A 21039-nucleotide genomic window follows, 5' to 3' on the forward strand; every position below is an offset into this window, starting at 1 on the left:
TTTACTGTACTGCCTGCTATCAAAATAGTTCACAGCATTGTTTTTTGTATCATTGCCATTATTATTATTTATTATTTCAGTTGTAAAATTTAAAGATATGTGCTGATGAATAAATTTTGGAAGTGAGTGTGTTAATTTGCTTGATAAGCAGAGGGGACATATATATATATGCATGCATATTCTATAATAAATCAGTTAAAGATTTCCATAAGACTATAAAATAATTTGTTCTGTAAAAACTAACTTTTATTCATTTGTAGTTTTTGGACACCAATCAGATTCTTAGATATGGATTTATAAGCTATATTTTGAGATTTTCCTTTCCATAAAGTGGAGATGGAGAATGTCATATAATTTGGTTGAAAAGTGCCATCACTGAAATAAATGAGGATGGAATTTTTAAAAATTTCTATAGAAGCAGTTATTATTAAATCAATGCATGAAACTGGGGGTCTTTGTGGAGACTGATCTAAGTGAAAGAATTCAGGGCACTGCAAATGCACATTTAACACTGTGAAGCTCATGAAGTATACACACTAAAAGAGGGTTGGGTTGCATTTGTGTACAGAACTAACCTTGTTTTTTAGTAACATGCCTAACGAAGGTGAGCAGTGCCGGTCTACAACACCCGCCCAAGCATGAGACTGACCTCTTTACTTATCTAGAGAAGATACAGGACAACCTGTTTCCTTCAACTACAATGTAGTGATGAAGTCCAACTATGCATAACACAGCTGCCTGCATTTCCAGTTAAAATATTCATATAATTTACTTCATTAACTTCTGAACTGTGCTGAAAGCTGTACTGTTCAAAAAGAGCATAAAAATGCTGAAATCATTCATTTATTGCCTTGATGCTGCTGTTTGCACAAGACTGAGTGAAAATGCTTGCCTTTGGACTTCAAGAGGAGTTTAATTAGGCCCTACATTTTAAAAATACATTTCTTAGAAAGAAGAACACTTGAAGCTCCAATATTGTAATCAATATAGATACATAAGACCTCTGTGATCTTGAGAAAGTAGAACATAAAAGCAGAAGGTATTTGCTGCATCTGAAAATCTAGGAAAATTGGAAAGAAAAGTAATTCATTAATCTGAAGAAACAATGGACAATGATTTGTCTGGCTCTACCGTGATATCCACATGCAGAGAGAAATAGAGTTCACTCTTGTAACTTTAATCCTACCATTCTCAGACTTCTGAGGATTAGCAGAAGCATTTTTTTGTTTGTTTTGGTTGTTTGTCTTTTTTATAAGAGAGTATTATACTGTAAAGCAGTACATTAATTAATACCGGTCTGACTTTTAAAAATGAACATGAACTTGTCATATTATTGCTAAGTGCAACCTCTAAGATAAACCTTTTCTTTACCTCGCTGACTTTCCTTTTGAGGAGAATTACAGTTCTGGGTAAGCTTTAGCTCAGCACAGCATCAAAACTAGTCTAATGGCTAACAGGTGGTGACTCTGCTGGAGATTCACGCTTAAGTTCATCTAAGAGGACCTGCTGTCTCAAAGTAGACTGACAACTCAAACATTTGGGCAATGTTCATTATTTATCATTCTTTTACTTTGTACTACAATATGTACAGTATTCAGATCTGTCACAGCACACACCAAACACAACACAGTGCTATCTGTGTATATATACTCACATCCACACACGTCTACAAGTAACACTTTCAAAAAAAGGTGGGATCATTAAGCAGCAAGATTTCTACTTTTGCTTTACTTACCTTTCCTGGAAGGTTCTATGTTTTACTCGCTGCAAAAAGATTAAGAAAAACAGCATTTTACTAGTGGGTGTATTCAACAATATAACAGAACTCTATTAGTCCTTTGTTTATAGGATTTTTATGCTTTCCTTCTAACATATGCCCCCTTCTCTTCCTTAACAGTACTTTGCTTTTACATGGCAGGTGGGGAGGGGCTTGGAAATCTTCTCCATTTGTAAACAAATGTTGGTAATTCTTACCCGCTGGATAATTTCTAGATGCTCTTGGGAATTGCTGAAGTTTTTGCCAATGTCAAAGATGCAGAAGGTCTCCCTCTGGCAGGCAGTAACCCAATTCTGATATTCATAAGTATCAGGAATCCGATCCAGAAAAATACGAAAGGCTTCCCACACAGCTTCCTGGCAGACTGAATAATAAGAAGGAGGATAGGGATGGATGCTTTATACCACAAAATAAAACTTTAAGACCATTTAAAAATGATTTTTGAGTTAAACGTTTTATTGTAGCCAGTAAACAAATTCAACATCTTTAAGGTTTTTAGGTATTTTTGAGTTGATATTTGTCTGTATGTTGAAGGATTATTCTTCCCTCACCTCGAACGAGAGATAAACTTGACCGATCATCATCATTAATAATAAAGAGCAAATACAATCACACTTCCTTCATCTCAAAAACACATAAACTAATTGTTAAACTAATTGTTTTATTACAGCAAAATGTAAGAAAAAAAATAGCCATTTTAATACATGAATAATCATAATTTTAACTGTGCACTAAGGTTTTTATATATTAGAAAAGGTTAACTAGGCACAGAACAAGCTGAACAGGCATGTGTAAAATTTTGATATTTCCCACACATATAATAAAATACTTTTAATGTAAAACATCTTTTTAAATGCAGCAGACCAAAGTGCTTTGTTCATATTATGTTGAGTGTATTTCATTTTTTAAAAGTCTTAAAGATTTTTTGCAGCAGCAATTTGACATGTAAAACTGCATATTCTTTCCTGTTTCTCTGAGCCTTAGAAAAATTCCTTAATATAGTTAAAACTCCTTTCCTTCTCTGAAAAGAACACAGTTTCTTTTTTCCCCTGCAAGCATACACATTTATTTATTTAGTATTAATATCTCCTCCGTAGTGATGAATCACTGTGTTGAATGCCAAGATACATCAAGCAAGATTAACAGGTACTGTAGCTATGGAGAGAACAGCAGTATTCTAAATCATTTAAGGAAATGAAAATGAACACATAGAGAGTATGACAGTGGGAGAGATTTGGAAAAGCTTTAAGGAATTTTCATTTACTGGATGTAAACTGGCTCCAGCTGTTAATTACGTGAGGTGATGTAAAACATACATAAAAATCTAATAAGTTACTAGTACTCATGTATAACCTGCTGTCTCTCTCCTTATGCAAGAAAGCTGTGAGGTTTAGCTGTAGTGTGTTGCATACATGTTATAATGCATATTCTGTCCTGGCCTTCACTTTTTAAATCTATTTTGTAACAACCAGAAGCTCATCAAGCATTTCAGAGAGAACTTTTAAACAGTCCTTCTGCAAAAACCTTGCTGTCTACGTGGTGTGCGGGTGAAGTTTGTCACGTGGATGAGTGAGGGAGGAGAGAAAGCAGCAGCACCTAGGATATACTAGGTGGCTGCTCGGGCATACCTTTTATTGCTTATTTTCCTTTATTTTTTTTCTGAGAACACTGCTTCTAGGTGTCTCTGGAAAAGGGAGTTTCTGCAAGTCACAGAGGGAGATGTGGACAAGGCAGGTGGGACTTGGCTTCCAAGTGCATTTACAGACCCCTGGCTGAAATCTCTTCTAGGAATCTCCAGACGGCTACTACCTATCTGTTTAATTACATTCAGATCATATTGATACGTCTTTTCATGCCTGTATAGATACCAGTCGTTCTCTGCACTGAAAATGTTTGGGTTTTGCCTGCTTTATTTTATGCGCCCTGTAGAATGAATTCTGGCTATACCTGGGTTGTGTCTGAAATCATTGAGTGCTGCAGAGATCCTCAGGCCAGCCCAGACTGCAGCCAGGAAGGGCAGGTCTATGTGGACTTTCCTGCTGATGTTTAGAAATACACACTTAGGTGGGTTGTCCGCTGCAGGACCTGTAAATTTGGCTTTTGTAGAATAACAAACATGGCTCTGTGGCTGTTAAAACTCATCTGTTTTAAACTGAACCACTTCTGTTCATCTGCAGCTACAAAACAGTTTTCAAATCTGGTGTGAAGGGATTTGTCTTTGTTCAGCATGGCTGTGATGATTAAATATTAAAGGCATCTGTTTCACTCTAACGATGTTTGTAATACAAACTGGTTCTTGGATTTATGAACTCAGCAATTGGATAATGTTTTTCCTTACTGAAGTCCCTGTTAATGGATCACTGCTTCTGTCCTTACTTGTTGATTCCTCTGTTTGGTATTTTTAGCGTCAGCAAAGCTATCTGGAATTTTGTTAGAGGATAATATTCATTCACTTAGAATGAAAGAAAATTTTGAAGTCTATTCTTTAAAATTAGCAAAATATCTTCCAGCAATTTAAATGATGTTGCTTTTAACACTACTTTGCACAGTTAGTTATTGTGAGATTGGGAGATTTGTTCTCAGTACCGGACACCTACTCTGACGCAGGGTGATATAATTATCTATATTATCTAAAATATCACTGTTTGAAATTAATGCCATCGGTGTGAGGAATGGGTATTCTGCAGACTTGCTGTAGGGATATATTCACCCAAGGATGTCAGGGAGACTCATTAACAGCTCAGGAATCACACGTCCTCCCAGCAGAGCATCTGTTTGTGGAGCGTAAGTGGCGTTATTATTAAAAAGGAACATTCTGTCTTTTAGGAGAGTTTGTTTATAATGACCTAACAGATCATCTTGCTCTCATTTATTGTTTTCTTAGCTCTTGTTTTTCTGAGCAGTATCTGCTAACAAAGATGTAATATCTGATGAAAAGTAATCCAATTATTTTGTTTTATATAAACATGACAAATGCCCAACTGAAGAGGTGTTGAAGCTGACTCTGTACATGCTCCGATGTTGCCCCTACATGACAGTGTGTAGTCTGTCTATACAGTCTGCTATGCTGCCTATAGAAAGTGGCTGCTACAGAATAATTTTCCCAGCTTAACACACTGGTTTCATTTTGGAGGTGACTGGGTAGTTCCATGAAACAGATTCAGGAGTAGCAAAATAGCATATACATGTATGTGAGTTATTGGAGGAACAAACACAGAGGAACAAATAGATAAACTACATTATTTAAGAGAGTAAATGTAGACTACTTGCATCCCAGAAGTCTTGAGTAGTGAGTTAGACTCGCTAGCTACAGCTCCAAAATACACAATTTTAAAATGCAAATTGAAACTGATGCAGTATGAAAGGTTAGGAGAAAAAGGGAGAGAGGAAATGTGAAATATAGAGGGCTATAGAGGAGGCACATGACACAATCATCTTACCTCGTAATCTATAGTAAGCTTGGTGACTTGCTAAAATCTGCTTTACTGATTCTTGTGGGCAAACTTTCACACCAGTTGAGAAGAAAGGTGACCTCTTTGTTCGATGCTTTGCCATGTCAAATATTCGCCTTATGGTTGACACTCTGGACCTCTTTGTTGTTCTTTCTGTTTTATCTGACCCTGAGGTATCTGCAAGATGCTTGACTTCACCACGATTTATTTTATTAGGGATTTCTGGAAAAGACAAAATGTAAATAAGTACATAAATATACATTGTGTAGGTAGTAGATGTGCACTGCAAGATCATGTCTGAAAATAGTCATGAACCTGAAAGTCTTTTGTGTTGCATCATGCTTGTGTTGCCATCATTCTGAATGAATGCATGCACTGATGAGAACCTTCTGTGCCCACATTGGAGAGTTAAGGCTCAAGCAACCTGGTAACTAGTTTTCTTACAGCTTGTCACGAGCCCCAGGTCATGCAGCTTACACACTTGAAAAGCCTAAATCCTGTTCTCAAGATCAGACTTTGGGTTATATGTACAAAGGACATTTAAGTACTTCAGATTAACAGCACTTCAGTAAGTACCTACCTGGAGCTTGGGCAAAGTGAAGGATATCTATATAAACTGAACAGGCAAATTGTGCCTATGCTAGTCATGCATGCAAGCATGATGGATATTTGCATCTTAAATCAGCACCTTTTATTAGTTATTATGATCTTTGTTCTGGGCTTCAGGGTACCTCTCCCTTTACATAAATCTTCATAGTGTTCAACCCACACCAGAAACTAAACACTGAACATCTTTTAAAAACTGAATAGGATTTTTGCCATCTTTGGGGAAAGAAAGATATTTTCTGTTGTCTTTTTTTTTTTTTTTTTTTTTTTTACTCTGCAGCACACTGCTCTATCTCTCACCTAGCCTGAAGCATTAATTGCTGTGACTGAAACTTCTCTTTCTTACTGTTTGTTTCTTCACTATTGGACAATAGTGTCATGGACAAGCTGGTTCTTTGTATCTTAACAGATCTTTAACTATTCCTTGCAAAGCATCAGCAGAAAAGAGTGAAATCAGTGAGTGGGAGTTGCGGATCTAGGCTAAGTTTTGTTTATGTAGTTATTCAGTTATGAAAAAATGGAAATGCTTCTAAGGTGCCAAAATAGCCTCCAGAACATAGTCCCTCTATCTTAAAAATCACACAAACATTCAAAATTTGTTTGGTCCTAGTTCCCAAGTATTTGTAATTCAGTAATATATGACAAAACAAATTAACTTCCTGTAAAAATGTTAGGAATAAAAATAAAAGACATACATTTGCATGAGCTGAAATGGCATTTTGCAAGATCATTTGAATGAAGCCATTAGTATATATTAGATTATCTTCCAAATGTTTGCATACATTGTAATAATGATGCTAAAGTTAATTTATAAATGTCTTTTTGCTCCATTTCCATATAGTATGTAGCTTTCTGGAAAAAGTGCTCTGAAAGAAAGGGATAAAATCTAGATGTATTTGAAAAAATTTCTAAGGTAGAAAGTGTGAGAAAGTTGGAATACGTGTAGCTTCAATGAGGATAAATTGACTGAAGAAAATACTTTGGAGAACAGTTAAGAGGAAAGGAAGGTAAAAACATTATCTTGGCTATTTGGTACTGTGTTAATTAAACTTTTAAAGAAAAATGGGTGGATATAAGAGACAAATAATAGAGAAATTTAATATTGCAAAAAGAAAACTGCCTAAAGTGAAGGATGGGAGAAGCTGTCCCATGTATGTCAGTATTGTCTGGTTCTTATTTAAGTTCAGAGTAATCATCCAATGTTTATTGAGTATAAATGATAATAATAACAAATTATGAAATACGTAGTAGTCTGACAGGGGAAAAAAGTTAATTGCTTGATTATGATATATTTTGTATATCATAAAAGTTGGGAAGAGTTAGGAATTTATAAAACAAATACAACAGACAATTGTTACTGCTTAGAACACCATGCTAGAAGTAGCTCAGCAGCATCCTGTAGACCTGGGAGATGGAACTGTTTTACAGGTGCAAGGCAATTGGAAATGCTGATGAATAAAATGTTGTCATAAAATCCTGTGGAAGTAAATATTTTTCGAATCTAGTGTTAGATCATGAACCATAACGATAAAGCGGCAAAAAAGGAACTTGCCTTACAGGAACATGGCTCCAGGTCCCTCACAAACCACAAAGGGCCAAATACTAGATCATTTGAGAAACTGAATGATTTCAGTGATAAATTTCAGTGCTGTATTTATCACTGAAAAAAACCATACAGTGCATTTGATATATCAAAATAGGGTTCCAAAATCCTCCAGGAGAAAGTGCTAGAGCTCTACATGGAGGGAAAAGAGCCGATTGTCAGCCCATTACCAGTTGTATTAACTGCTGTAGACCAGCTGCCTGGGCAATCTGACCAACTGCAGCAGAGGGTTTTGACAGTAAGCTCTTGGATAGCTTTTGTGTGGTGCAGAGGCCTTTCCTGAAGGATTTGCTTCTTCCCCAGGATTTGCTTCTAAGTCATTAACTTGAATTAAGATTTATGCTCTTCGTAAGTCTGGCAAAGAAGATTCGTCTTAAGTGATTGTTATAATGACTTGTAAATTCTCTGTGTTGGAGTCATTAGTTGAGTTTCTCAATCTGAGAAAGTGTCCATACATTATCTGCTTCAAGTTATCATTGCTCTGCTTGCCTATTGAGAGTATGTGTAAATCTTTTTCTCCCTTCCCTCTGATTTCCATATTTTGTGGGGAGGAATGGTTGCCTGACATGCTTACTGTAATACATTTTACTCCGTGAATATTTTATTGTTAATTTATTTCCTTTGCTACAGTAATTTATATTTTCATCACTTATTGAAATCATGTTTTCTTTACTTGAGGAAAATTGTCTTTGAAGATAATACCACCCTCCTCTATACATATGATTTTGCAGTGCTTGTATACGTTCACAGTTCTTCAGACCTGTGACTTCCCCTTGTGTCAATGGAAATTCTGAAATGAGAAATTTTCACCTAAGGCCCTCCCCAGACGGTTTAGCCATGTACTAAAATATGCCTGTCAAACTCTACAGCTTTTCTTTCAGTGTCCTGGATTAAAAAGAAAACTTAAAGTTTATCTTTAGTTTATTATCTAATTATAACCTATTACAACTTTTGATACCATGTGGCTATTGACATACGTGACAATGACTGTTATTATCAGATTACATTCACATATATTAACCCTTTTCTTCCTCCTGTGCAATATAGTAACTAAGTAAATAATTCAGGCGTAAAATAAAAGAATTGATTAAAATCATCACAAGATTTAACATATTTGAAAAAGCAAATTAGTCTGAAAAATGATAGGTAGGAATGCTTCATTGATAAATAGTAAAATAGTAAATAGTAAAATAGTAAAATAGTAAAACAATTGCTAATTAAAAAGAAAAAAGAAGTTTTACTTAAGGAGATCTGCTGAAATATATTGAAAAGAAAACTTTGCAAAGAGGGTGATTTCAGCAAAGATCATCTAAATATGTTTGTGATGCACCTCATTGCACAGCAGAGCCCACATGCCGTCTTCTAAAAAAAAAAAAAAAAAAAAACCAAAAAAACCCAACCAACCGAAAGAAACACACAAGGATGAGTAACGATAGAAAGTAGATCCTGAGATCTCTGAAAGGGCTGGCTAGCATAAACACCAGATGGAGTGTAGAAAGTACAAATAGAGATAAGTACAAATAGAGATAAGATCCTGATCAGTCTCTTCCTGAGACTGAAGTAGTGAGAACCCTAAATTCTGATAGCACTAGCACTGTCAGTGACAGAAAAGATGTCTATGATGTATTCCCTCCTTATATTCCTTTCCATATCCTTTTTATAGTATATGGAGATGTAGCTGCATCCCAGATGCATAGGAAGGATCTGAACAGCTAAAAAGGGCTCAGATGAGCAGTGGCAGATTAAAGTAATGCATGTCTTTATCAATCAAATGCAGCCTAGATCCTGTAAGTGAATACTAGGAGCAAGACTTACACACTTCCAGGGAAGCATGAAAGACCCTCCATCTTCCCATGCAGGAATCAAAGCAGAAGCCCTTGCCTTTGCTTTCAGCTTAGAAGATTGTGCACTGAATTGACATTCCACTAGTAAATGTTACATAGCTGATGTCTGCATCCCCAGCAGCACAGAACCTTTCGTGTACCTGTTTTTATTTAGTCTTATACTACCTTCAATGTCACAGTGCTCAGGAATAACAGGACCCCCTCCTCTTCCCACACTAAATCTGTCAGTCAAGATTTGTGCCACAGTCAAGTGTGGTTGGTGGATGATACCTGTCACACTATATTTCTTTTACCAAATTTCAAGAAGTCTGCTAATGTGCTTTTTACGTTTTTCTTTTTTAGAGCAGAGGTTTCAGTGTTGGCACCTAGCTGAGATGTGTAGGGCATTTTATACCTGTTGCTGCTGTTGGGCTGCTTGCTGTCAGTGCTTTGTCAGATGCTGTGACTGTATTTGAGTAACATCTCCAAGCTTGTTTTCACAGCTCTAATATCTGACAACTCTTAAAAACTTGACAGAATGGAATCCCACATTAGAAAACTTAATGCTAAGAATTCATCAGCTCAAATCTTGTCTCTGCTAGCAGAGTGCCCTTAAAACAAAATTACGTGTCTTGTTTGTTCTTCTGTATTCTTTATATGTTCAATATGTCCTTTACATGTCCAATATATCCTTTCACTATTTTTAACAGTGAAAAATCTTTGAGAGGAATTTCTGAGAGGATTCTGCCCAGCTTTCATTACATCCTGGTGGGTACTGTGTCTTATCTGTGAGCTAACTGTGGTAACAGAGGCACAGGAGAAAATTCAATTTGGATCTCACTCCTCTAGGTTTAAATTCACTCAGCTGGCAAACTGTCCAGTAAGAGGGCAATTCCCATTACTGCATGTATGTTTTGCTGAGGGATAAAGGGTTCCCATAGATGCCTAGCTTCAGAGGAAGTTGAACACTGGCCAGAGAAGGATTCATGTGTTCCTGAAAAAGGGGAAGAGGGCAAAGGCAAATACTTCTCCATATTAATACTGGTTGTAATGAGCTCTTCAATTGCTAATTGGCCTGTTAGCATGTGTGAATGCTATTCTTAAGTGTCTTTGAACTGTAACATTAACCTCGGCATCTAAATGCAACAAGGATCTAGAGGGTCCCAGCCCAGGTCTCCGTCTTGGAAGATGGCACCGAAAGACTCTGCTTACTAGTGCACTAGTGAGCATTATATCAGTGATGTCTGCATCCCCAGCAGCACAAAACCTTTCATGTACCTGTTTTTATCTGGTTTTATACAACATCCGGTACCACCTCACACGGTACCACCTCACTGGGACCTTCCTGTGTGTGTGTGTGTGTAATGGACTCTGTACTGAAAGCACAGTAAATCCCATGGGTGTATCTCATGCTTGGATTCAATGTGACAAAAAAGTCACCTGTATATATTCACAAGCTATACTCAAGCCATCTTAGACACAGGACAGAAGTTCTAGGCTCCTAGCATGGATATTAACCTGCTATATTAAATTGCTTAAAAGGTAGTTTCTATAACATTCATCATTTTAAAACTAAAGCTTTAAAATATTTTTAATTTCTTGTATGAATATGTAAGGAGATGTTAATTCTTCAGAATTCAGGAGAATGGTTGGTTTTCATAAATCCTGCTACTTGGTAGGAACAGGTGACAACATTTCTTTGCACATTTATGGAAGATGAACAGGTTTTTTTTGCAGTAACATAGTACTTGAATGGTACAAGGAGGGGGTGTCCATGAATACTCATATGATATATTCCTATTGTTTTCCTTCTGTGTAAAATACTATCTGTCTCACTATAGGAGGAAAAATATGCACTTCACATCATATATGGGAAATAATCTAGATAAAAATGAGATAATTTATTCTAAGGTATGTGGCTTTTAGCAATGCCAGCAATATCATTTTGTTTTTTAAATTTTTGTTTTTAATGCTGATACATCCAAAGCTAGCATATGAAATTAAGTAATGGTAGCTTATTTTTTTAGGCACAAACCTTTCATTAACCCAGCTTGGCAAAGATCTCTGCTTTCGTTTAACTAATGTGCTTTGGAATTTCATTAAGTATGAAGAAATTAATTTTTGAAAGAAACTAAACCAGATACAAGAATTTCTCAGTTCTACTTCTTTCAACCCCTCACACAGGTCTACTTACTATACTGGGAAGATTATACTCCACTGGTAATATTTTCTTGATTTCTTTGAATACATTTATCTGATACTGACCAATAACAAGTCCACACTGACAATGAAAGCAGTTGTAACAACCACTATTATTGAACATGCTGTAAAATTTATGATGACACACACGATTCTGACCTTAGCTGCATGGGTATTATAAGAAATTATGCTTTCCTTGACATCACATATCTCATTTGGGATGGAAATATATCGTTTCTCTTTCATTGGTCTTCATCAGCTCTACTCACCACTGCTTCTGATGTTCATGGAGAAACTATCAAAGACTATTAAAGAGTTCATTGCCAACATCTGAATCCTGTCACAGTCAAGTTAAAACCAGAACCAGATAAGAAACAGCACTGAAGGATGATGGGTTTAATGTTGAAATATGAAGCTTATATATCTATATCTATTTCTATTTCCTTGGTCATTCTTGAAATCCAAAATGCTGTTCTATAGGAATTGCATCAAAGCATGCAAGAGAATGTTCCATTTGAGTAGTTCTTGGAGCGACTTGCCCAGCTCTGCAGTACTGAAGTACTCATTTCAAGACCTCTGCTATTCACTTGCTAACCAGCCTGACTCAAGCTGTACACTCATCCTTTAAGAAGGTCAGTGAGGCAGCATCGTTCTTGCAGTATTTGCTGTACGTGTCTATATTGCAGTAACCATGGTGTGTAGGTCAAGGAATAACAGAATAACAGTACAGAATAGGCTTATTGAAGAACCTGAATTCAAATATGGTCACAATTAGAATACTTGGTATAAAAGATGATTTCTGGGAAACCAGAAGGCACTATGCCATCCCAGTACTTGAATATTGGTAGTTGGATCCAGTCAAATTTTATTAGTTTGGGAGCACTCGTCCTGCAATATAGTCTTCAGTGTCTGGCTAATGTTAGCTCTGGTTAATTTCATCTTAACTATGCTTAATATGTATCTACCAAGTTACAATGCAATAAGGTGTAAAGCTGCACATAGTAAGTTGGAAAGGATACTGGAGCTCATCTAGTCTCATTCCTTACTCTAAGCTGGGCAACTTCTGAGCTAGATAAAATTATGTAGATTTGAGAAGAAGAAAAGGAAAATGAATCAATTAGAAGAATTGTCTCCATTAGTGCTGTAACAGCAATGTCATAAAATAAAAAGTGAGTATATCACTACCTCCTATCTGAAATTACTAAGGCTTTTATGATCTGTGTTGACATGCATACTCCTATGTATGAGAGAGATACCTGGAGCATACCTACTAAAAAGGGCATCTTCAGGCCACTTAGGTTCATGGATACCAAGGTTATTATCCATGGTTGGATAATGTCGGAGAGAGGTATTGAAAGGTTAGCAATGGTCAACAGGGAATTAATTTTGGCTCTGCAGTGAAGCAGAAATTCAAGAGCCAGTAGAACCTTGTTACTGCAAAGACAAGCACAAGTGGCCTCAATATGATAGGATATGTAGGCTTCTTTTTTTTTTTTTTTTAATTCTTAAATTGAATCTAGGCCCTACTAACTTGCAGGCAGCTATGTGATTAGATGTTTGCTTAGATGTTTGCTTGGAAACACTGAACTCTACAGTTATCTTGCTTTATTATCCTAATAATCTGACAGGTTAGGGCCTCAGATGCTCCTGTGTTGCACCCTTTTGTGAAATGAGGTATTGCTCTGTCTGATAGGTATATTCTAAGTTAAAGCTGACGGTCCACTTATATACTCTGCTAATGCTACTGTTCTAAAGTACCTGCCCAGTAAATAGCAATTGATAGCGACTAAGTAACAGTGGAGTAGGAAGGGTCCTCTCCACATCTACAGAGTTCTAATAATAGCCTTGTTAAAGGAGAAGATAGTAGCTACTTGCTAAAAGGCAATGTCACAATGAGCACCTAGCATGTTTTTCATTTGCTTATATGAGGAACACTTTGAATAAGAACCACACAGGATTTGGCCTTACGGGAAAATACAGGTGATTGGCTGTACTTAAATGGAAAAAAAATACTGGACCAATTTAATTCTACTTACAGAGAAGGCAACTTACTGATCAAATAGATCTATACAGAGCAAGAGATATTGGAAGATATTTCTTTTAAAGAGATGTGTCATTCAGTAGCACACGTTCCTAATGGAAAGAAATTAATTGTTGGAAAAACAGCTGGGCTTGCAAGAAGGTGCAGGGTAGAAGGTACACTAATAATTCCTGATAAAGACTGGAAGAATTGTGTGGCAAAGAAACAGGAGATGACTGTTACTTTAATGCCAGAGGGACCCAGAAAGGGAAAGAAGTAGCCAGGTAGAAGAGAAAACATGTATTTAAAAAGACTTGAAACCATTTGAAACCAATCAAGATACAGCAGAGTGCAGTTTTCCTTACAGAAGAGGATACAGTGTTCCCTGGGCTTGCTGAAATTTGACCATGTCACTTAGTGTACTGCTGAAGTTACAGGGAAATAACGTTTAGCTGAACTGTGTAGAATAGCATAAATGTAATCTGGACATCTAGCAGGTGAAGATTGTCTCCAAATAAGCTGTTATTGCAGTCTATGGAATCCTACCATATCCTATCAAAGAAGATTTTTTTTTTTTATTGCTAATGACAACCTTGTTCTCCATGTTACTGTTAAACAAAAAAGTCACATATCTTACTGTGAAGTTAGATATAATGTACTACTAACTCTGATATGGATGTAAGGACATCTGTAATTAAATCTTAATATTTTAGCCTAATTATTCAATTATAACTCTTAGGAAACAAGATGAAAAAAATCTATTTTAATCTAGTCTATCTAAAAATAATACAGTATCACTTTTGTTTGAAAAATGAAGTTTTGCTTTTTATAAGTGGAACTAGGACACCTTGCTTTAAGTTGATAAATCTTATTTCATGTGTTAACTTAGATAATAATAATAATAATAATAATAATAATAATGCAAAAAGCTAATGTCCTTCTTTCATGGAAGTTTTGTGTTCTTTCAGTTCACCATCCCTTTGGCACAGATTTGTTTAACCCTTTTTTCAAGGGCAATTATAGTAATGAAGAGCTGCAACAGTTATTGTTGAATTGGGACAGCTGAACAGGAAAGGGTAAGTCAGAATGAATTAGAATGATTTCAGAGAGCACACAGAAAGCCTTTGTATCTTAAAGAATGACTGAATAAATAGAGGATAGTTGCTTGCTGAGTAAAAACTAAGCAGCCTTGAATGCTCTTTGGCTCCCTTGCATTCTAAGAGACCATTAACTGCTGGGATCTACCCTGCATCAATATACAGTTTGGAGAGTTCAGTACTTCTCTATATTTCACTAGTTAGCCAGAATTTTCAATGCTTTATAATTCAACAGTTAAAGTTTACTGTCATGTCATATTTTACATACATATTTTTTGGCATCATAAAAATTTTATCCATCACCCTAATTTTGTTTTTTCATTCTTAGAAATAGATTGTGTTAGGACAAGGGCAAATATCAAAGCCCAATCCTGAGGCCATTTCCTGGATTCTGACAACATTTGTGGCCAAAAATAAACACTCATCTCTCAAGGGTCTTTGCATTACTCCTCACAGGTTTCTGTTTGTTTGTTTGGAACAGGAGGTGCTCTTGGATGGCCTCTAAACGTCTGAGAAAAGGATTCTTTTAGTAAAATAAGGAAAAGGAAAACCAAAAGACATTACTGACCTTGTTCACCTTGAAATACAGATGAGAGTAAAACAGGAATATAGGCTTTGGACAGTTTTGTTATTGGGGGTTGAAAAAGCAAATGGTTAACCCTATAAATATGTGGAGATTTGGTTCTGTGTTTTTCTGCTAAGGCAGCAGTACTTTGTATCTTAGCCTCTCCTTTCCTGGTCTGTTGTAGTTAACAGGTACCGTAACCTCAAATAGCCCCAAAAGCCTCAGATCATCTATATAAAGATCATTAATGAGTGACTAATTCAAACATTCAAGCCATTGCAAATGCCTGTGTACTTTTGCAAGTATTTTCTCCTAAATATCTGGCCCTAATGCTAAGTTGTATAACGGTAATTTTGGAACCATCCCTCCTCTGATAAAGGTTATTCTTCAGGCAAGTATTAAGTTTCCTTAGAGATTTGTGGTCATATATTTGAGATACAATGGAGTTCTCACAGTGATTCTCAGAGTGTTTTACCAAAGTCTTTTATAGGAAATGTATTATAATGTACAAGATCAATTTAAAGTGGGTAAAAATATTTGATCCTATTTTTCACATTATTACTTTCTCATTTCATAATTACAATTGTGAACATAAATGATAAGATCAACCATGCAGTAATAACCTGAAATTCATTTTGTCTTATTCCATCATGGAATATATATCTTAAATGTGGTGCAAGCTGATAAATCTCTTTTTTTTCCTTGTCAGAAATTAACTATCACTTATTCTCTTATTTTGCACACTTACAGTATATTGTTAATGAATAAATGAAACTATTTGCATGAAATAAGATAAAATCATAGAGCGTATAAATCTACTGTTAGCTAATCATCATACTAATACTACTGTTATATCATACTAATACTACTGTTAGCTAATCATCATCAAGTTTTCGTTGTTGTAATTGCTCACTAGACGAGATTTACGTAAATCCAGTGATATACAAGAATTTTATTTTTAATTTTTTTGAAGAAAACAGCATATCAAGAATGAAAAAATGGTAAATGTGTGATGCATAAATAAAACTTTCCAAATAGACAGTGCTGTGTTGTTTTGTGCTTTCTCTTTAACAAATACTTAAATACTATTGAAGAGACTGTCTCTTTTATCTGCTTTCTCTTTAACAAATACTTAAATACTATTGAAGAGACTGTCTCTTTTATCACTTTTATCTTTCTGCATTTAATTTACATGCCTGAGATTGACAGAAAATGGGTGGACATTCATGGAAAAAATTGGGCAAAGCATGAAGCAGTTGTGATGTGTTCTTTTTATTCAATTATAGAGAGGTCAGAGCATAGGTAGAAAATGTCATTAAGCAACCTACCCTAAAAATAAAGACCTCCCCTAAGCTCTAAATCTACTGAATGTGAAAACGAGCAAGGAAAAGACACATCTATTGTTTTTTTGTTACTGAAGCTTTAAAATTGCTCTAAACTTTTTAGTGACATAAAGCGCTTTCACAGATACTTGTTTCAGTTATTTTGCCCCTTTCATAAAACTATTTTTAAAATTAAAGGTTTTTTTGCATCATGAAAGATATGCTGGTGTATTAAAACTAAATAATGTCTCTTGCAGAGACTCTGAAACTTCTTTAGAGTTTACACTGGAAAGAACAAAAAATGTAAAAATGAATGAGATAAATATGACCAACATTTAATTTATCTAGCCTTTCAGTGGTAGCATTACTAACTATACCATAACATCACCAAATTCAGTGCAGATTCTGCAATATACAACCTGATCTTTCCAATCTTTTTCAACACATGTAATGTAAATTAATATAATCTTGTTACATATTAACTTACCTTTGCTTCCATGAACTTGGAGAGCAAGGCAAATGACCAAAAATATTAATCCAGTTTTCAAATGCATGCTGGCTGTTAATCATTCAAAGTTTTCAAGAAAAATCATGCAGGAAATATGAATATTTAGATGAAGTAGATTCTTTTTTTAAGACCTAAAATCCCCAAGCTTCTTCTTATTCCTTCTTTATATGGTTTTCTTTCTCATGTGCCTCACAGTCTTGGACTGCAACTCAGCAAAGAGTGCAACAGGTGCCACAATGCAAGAACTGACTGGACAGACACCTCAAAAGCACACACTTCCAGCCTTGGGGACTGGACTGTTAAGACAAGAGTGACGAAGTTTAAAAAAAAAATAGACGAAGAAGAAGAAGCAGTGTCTGTTTCTGGAATAATCTGTTTATCTGCTGCTCAGACATAATCCCTCTTATGTTCCAGCTGGAAGAGCTGTCTTCATCTTATTAACCTTCTGGAGCAGCATCTGTCAGCCCCAGAAGCCTTCAGCAGAGCCGTGATAAACAACAGAAGTCCCTTCAAACGTTGGTCATTTGGGCATTCCCGAGACACAGAGTGTGAACAGAGGAGAAATAATAAGGAGAGCCGATTGGGCTATCTCCAAACTTTTGATCATAGAAAGTAGACAACTTTCTCTGAAGAGGAAGACTCCGTTTTTCTGCAAGTACAGACTATATTCAGCTTTTCCATAGCATTTGATTTGGAAGCCTGTCTTCCTCCTCCTACCAAAAGGGTGCTGTTGTGATACTCCTATCAGAGCAATGATGATGATTTTCTGTGACAAGGGTAAAATAACGTGACTCAGCAGTAAATAGTGAAGCATTCAGGACTAGCACAATATAATTCCACAACCGGGAATGAGGGAGGAAGGATGCTGTATGGAGAGAGAATAAGAAACAGAAAGGGAAACACATTCCCATTTCAAACACACAGCTACAAACAGGCAAAGAACTGTGAGTGAGCAAATACACTTTCAAAAACACCTTTTGCAGGTTTCTCAATAAATATTCTGGTTATATATTTAGCACATGTAGGTGCCCCACACTTATTTTTAAGAATATTTTGTAGAGTGTCACTGTGTATTAAGACTTACCAGGTAGGCATTTGTAATGGTCTGTCCTACAGAGATGTCTGTGCAACTGTGCCTTAGCATAGGAGCTGTCTATCCTGGCAGCAAGAATCTTTCTTTTATTTCTGTAAGTACAAGTTGTGTTAAGAATAACCTTCATTTGAACCCAGTCTGCATTCTATTTTTACCTAGGATTTAAACAATGGCAACCTTGCTCCCTTCTCGAGATTGCCTAATTTTAACTACTTGGAGCAAATAGTACGAAAATTGTGCTAGGACCAGACATGATCTGCTTTCCTATTTTCCCAGCCTTTTTCTTATTTTCAGTGCTCACTTAATGTTATATATACTTTTTTATGTACATAGTTTGTAGAAAACTGTTTCAAAAAAGTAAATTAAGACCTTGTTAGCAATGCAATGCGACGCAACAGTGGAGCTGATGAGAGTTTCAATTGGAGAAAATTTGAGTATACGTAAGAACCATTCTTTAGTATTGTCACTGTTTGTCTTTATTCTATCTATATATCTTTTTTAATTTATAAATATATATAGTCATATCATATATATTATTGTGATAGAAGGACTACCCTTATGATCCAAGTAAGCTTTAGCAGGATTCAGAACCACCCTGTAGTTGAAAGATGAAGTCCCTCCAGAATGTCACCATGTTTTCAGTTGCTTTGGCTCTGGTTCTGCATATTTTGGAAAGCTGGAAAATTGTTCTGAGATTGGTGGAAAAAAGGTTGCATCTACTGTCTTTGTTCCAGGCTAAACACCAACATTTTTAAAAACTGAAATAGGATCAGATAAACTGAACCTCCCATCGTACCAGTCAGCCCTATGCCACATACTCTAGGTGTCAGGGGGTTTGGACTAGATGATCACTAAGAGGTTCTTTCTAACCTTAACCATTCTGTGAATCCACTCTGTTGACATCATGTGACAGTGCAGGGTTGATGTTTCAAAAGGTCACAGGCTGGTTTCTCAGAGCACTCTGGGTATGAAAGTCCCTGTGGAATTCAGTAGGAATTTGATCTTTTAATTGCATTAGAGATCTAATTTAAGCATCGGAGAGTGCTTTGAACATGTGCAATAGAGATTTGCTTCATTATTATGCAGAGAGTTGTTAATGAAGCCCAGACCAAGAATCAAAAATCCCTGTAGCAAAACTTACTCTAAAAACATTGAGAGAGTCCTTCACATGTTGAAAAATAACAGACATTTAATAGAACATACACTATTCTTGTCAGAGGACTTGAAATGAATGTGCCCATACACAGTTCTAGAAGCATTTTTTAGGGTAAAGGTATGACTTATAGAAAATGCTAGGCTTCACAGGTAAAATGTGACTAAGAAAATGTAGGGAGGCAGTCTACATACTTTGAGATGATGTTTAAATCATGAATATTTAAAGATATTTTATGTTAAGGCAGTGCCTTCTATGTATTTCCATTCAATTAAGAAATTTGGTAACTAACCTTGATAACTGCTACAGTGGAAGCGAACAAGAATGATAAACACTCATTAAAGCTAAAGCAATATTATCTAGAGACCGCTCCACTGTTGTGTTTAATTACAGGTCACTGTTAATTAATCTAGAACTGCTTCTTCTAGCTGATTTGCTGTCAACAATAATTATATATTTTTAAAGAGGCAATTAAAAAAAATCTACTGGAATTCAATAGTGCATTACAAATACACTAGCAAGGCATGAAAGGCCAATACTATATAATAAATACCCTTTCATCCAAGATAAGTGCACACAGATGGATAGATCATACCTGCTAATGGTCACCTCAATGAAGCACTGCACCACTTTGAGGTAATAGACTTCTGTGCTATTTAAAGACAAAAAAAAAGCGCTGTTCTCTTTGTGTGCAGAAAGATCACAATTTGCCCCATGACAGGCTCAGTTTAGAAAGCATTTTTATGTAAATGGTTGGCAGGTGTGGGGATTCAAGGCATTTGATAGCAAAAAGATGTTCTGCAACTAGGTATGTATACTGCTGAATTTAGTTATTTTACATAGGTACGTAGTTGGGATGCCAGCCAGCTCAAGTTCCTCATAAGGAGAAATTGATTTTTAGTTCCAAAGAGCAATTCATACCACAAAAGTTAGAATTCTGGCTTTATTTGACTCAAGTCACTTCTCTTAGCTGCTTAGCCAGCTGTTTTCCATGTTATATTTGCTTCAAGGACCTGTTCCACCCTGGGACAGGGGAGATTAAAATGATAATAAAATATTTAACAAAAATATTACTTGAAATTAAAGAAAAGTATTGAATTAGTATTTTATTTTTAGATGATCTTTTTTTTTTTTTTTATATCAAAGACAGGCATCAGAACTAGTCCTGTAGTAAATTTAATGAATTTGTTATGAAGACCACATTTTTTTTCTTCTTAAGGTTTTCTAACTAGATTGTATTTTGCCTTCTATTGTTGCCCAATTATCCGGTTTTCTTTTTCCTATTGGAATAATGAAAGACATATTTAGTGAGAACATTAAAAAAAAAAAAAAAGTACTCTATCCCTAAATAGAGTACTAATCAATAGTGTAACAATGCCTATGTAGTATTTATGTTCTGTATATTTTATAGGTAACTCCTCTTTCTGGCATCTCTCCTTAGCAGCAAGGAGCAAATAAATCACATCTGAGAAAGGCAATTTGAGAATAGGCAAAACTATTTTCTCCATGAAAGAATCGATCCATGTCCAAAGATTTTGTGTGCAAAATGCCATGTTATTTTTCAGACCAATAGATCATTAAAACCTGTTTTAAAACCTGTTTCTTCTGAAAATCCTTGAGTTCTTTCTTCATTGCTGAGCTTGACCAATATACCCTACAAGAGTGCGATATCATAACTTATTTTGCTGATGCCATAGACAGTGATAGCACTGGGATTAAAGATTTAAAGTCTCACCAATGTTTCCATTAGGGTGTCAATAAAATAATAGCAATACAATAGCTACTACGAACATGAGATAGAGTGTTAGTCTCTAAGTGATA

The 21039-nt window shown here is 35.7% G+C and overlaps 1 protein-coding gene across 1 annotated transcript in view; it reads right to left on the reverse strand.

The window, feature by feature from the left end:
- Positions 1–17185, reverse strand: part of IMPG1 (interphotoreceptor matrix proteoglycan 1) — a 45743-nt gene extending 28558 nt beyond the window's left edge. The window contains exons 1-4 of the mRNA XM_026051281.1: positions 16952–17185; positions 5218–5451; positions 1975–2141; positions 1736–1764 (exon numbers count right to left, since the gene is read on the reverse strand). Of these exons, the coding sequence (XP_025907066.1) occupies positions 1736–1764; positions 1975–2141; positions 5218–5451; positions 16952–17018 (497 nt within the window). The 5' untranslated portion in view covers positions 17019–17185. The remainder of the gene's footprint in view (positions 1–1735; positions 1765–1974; positions 2142–5217; positions 5452–16951) is intronic.
- Between the last annotated feature and the right edge of the window lie 3854 nt (positions 17186–21039).

The sequence above is a fragment of the Nothoprocta perdicaria genome, unplaced genomic scaffold (genome assembly GCF_003342845.1).
Source record: "Nothoprocta perdicaria isolate Ctin4 unplaced genomic scaffold, notPer1 scaffold_74, whole genome shotgun sequence".
Classification (NCBI taxonomy): domain Eukaryota; kingdom Metazoa; phylum Chordata; class Aves; order Tinamiformes; family Tinamidae; genus Nothoprocta; species Nothoprocta perdicaria.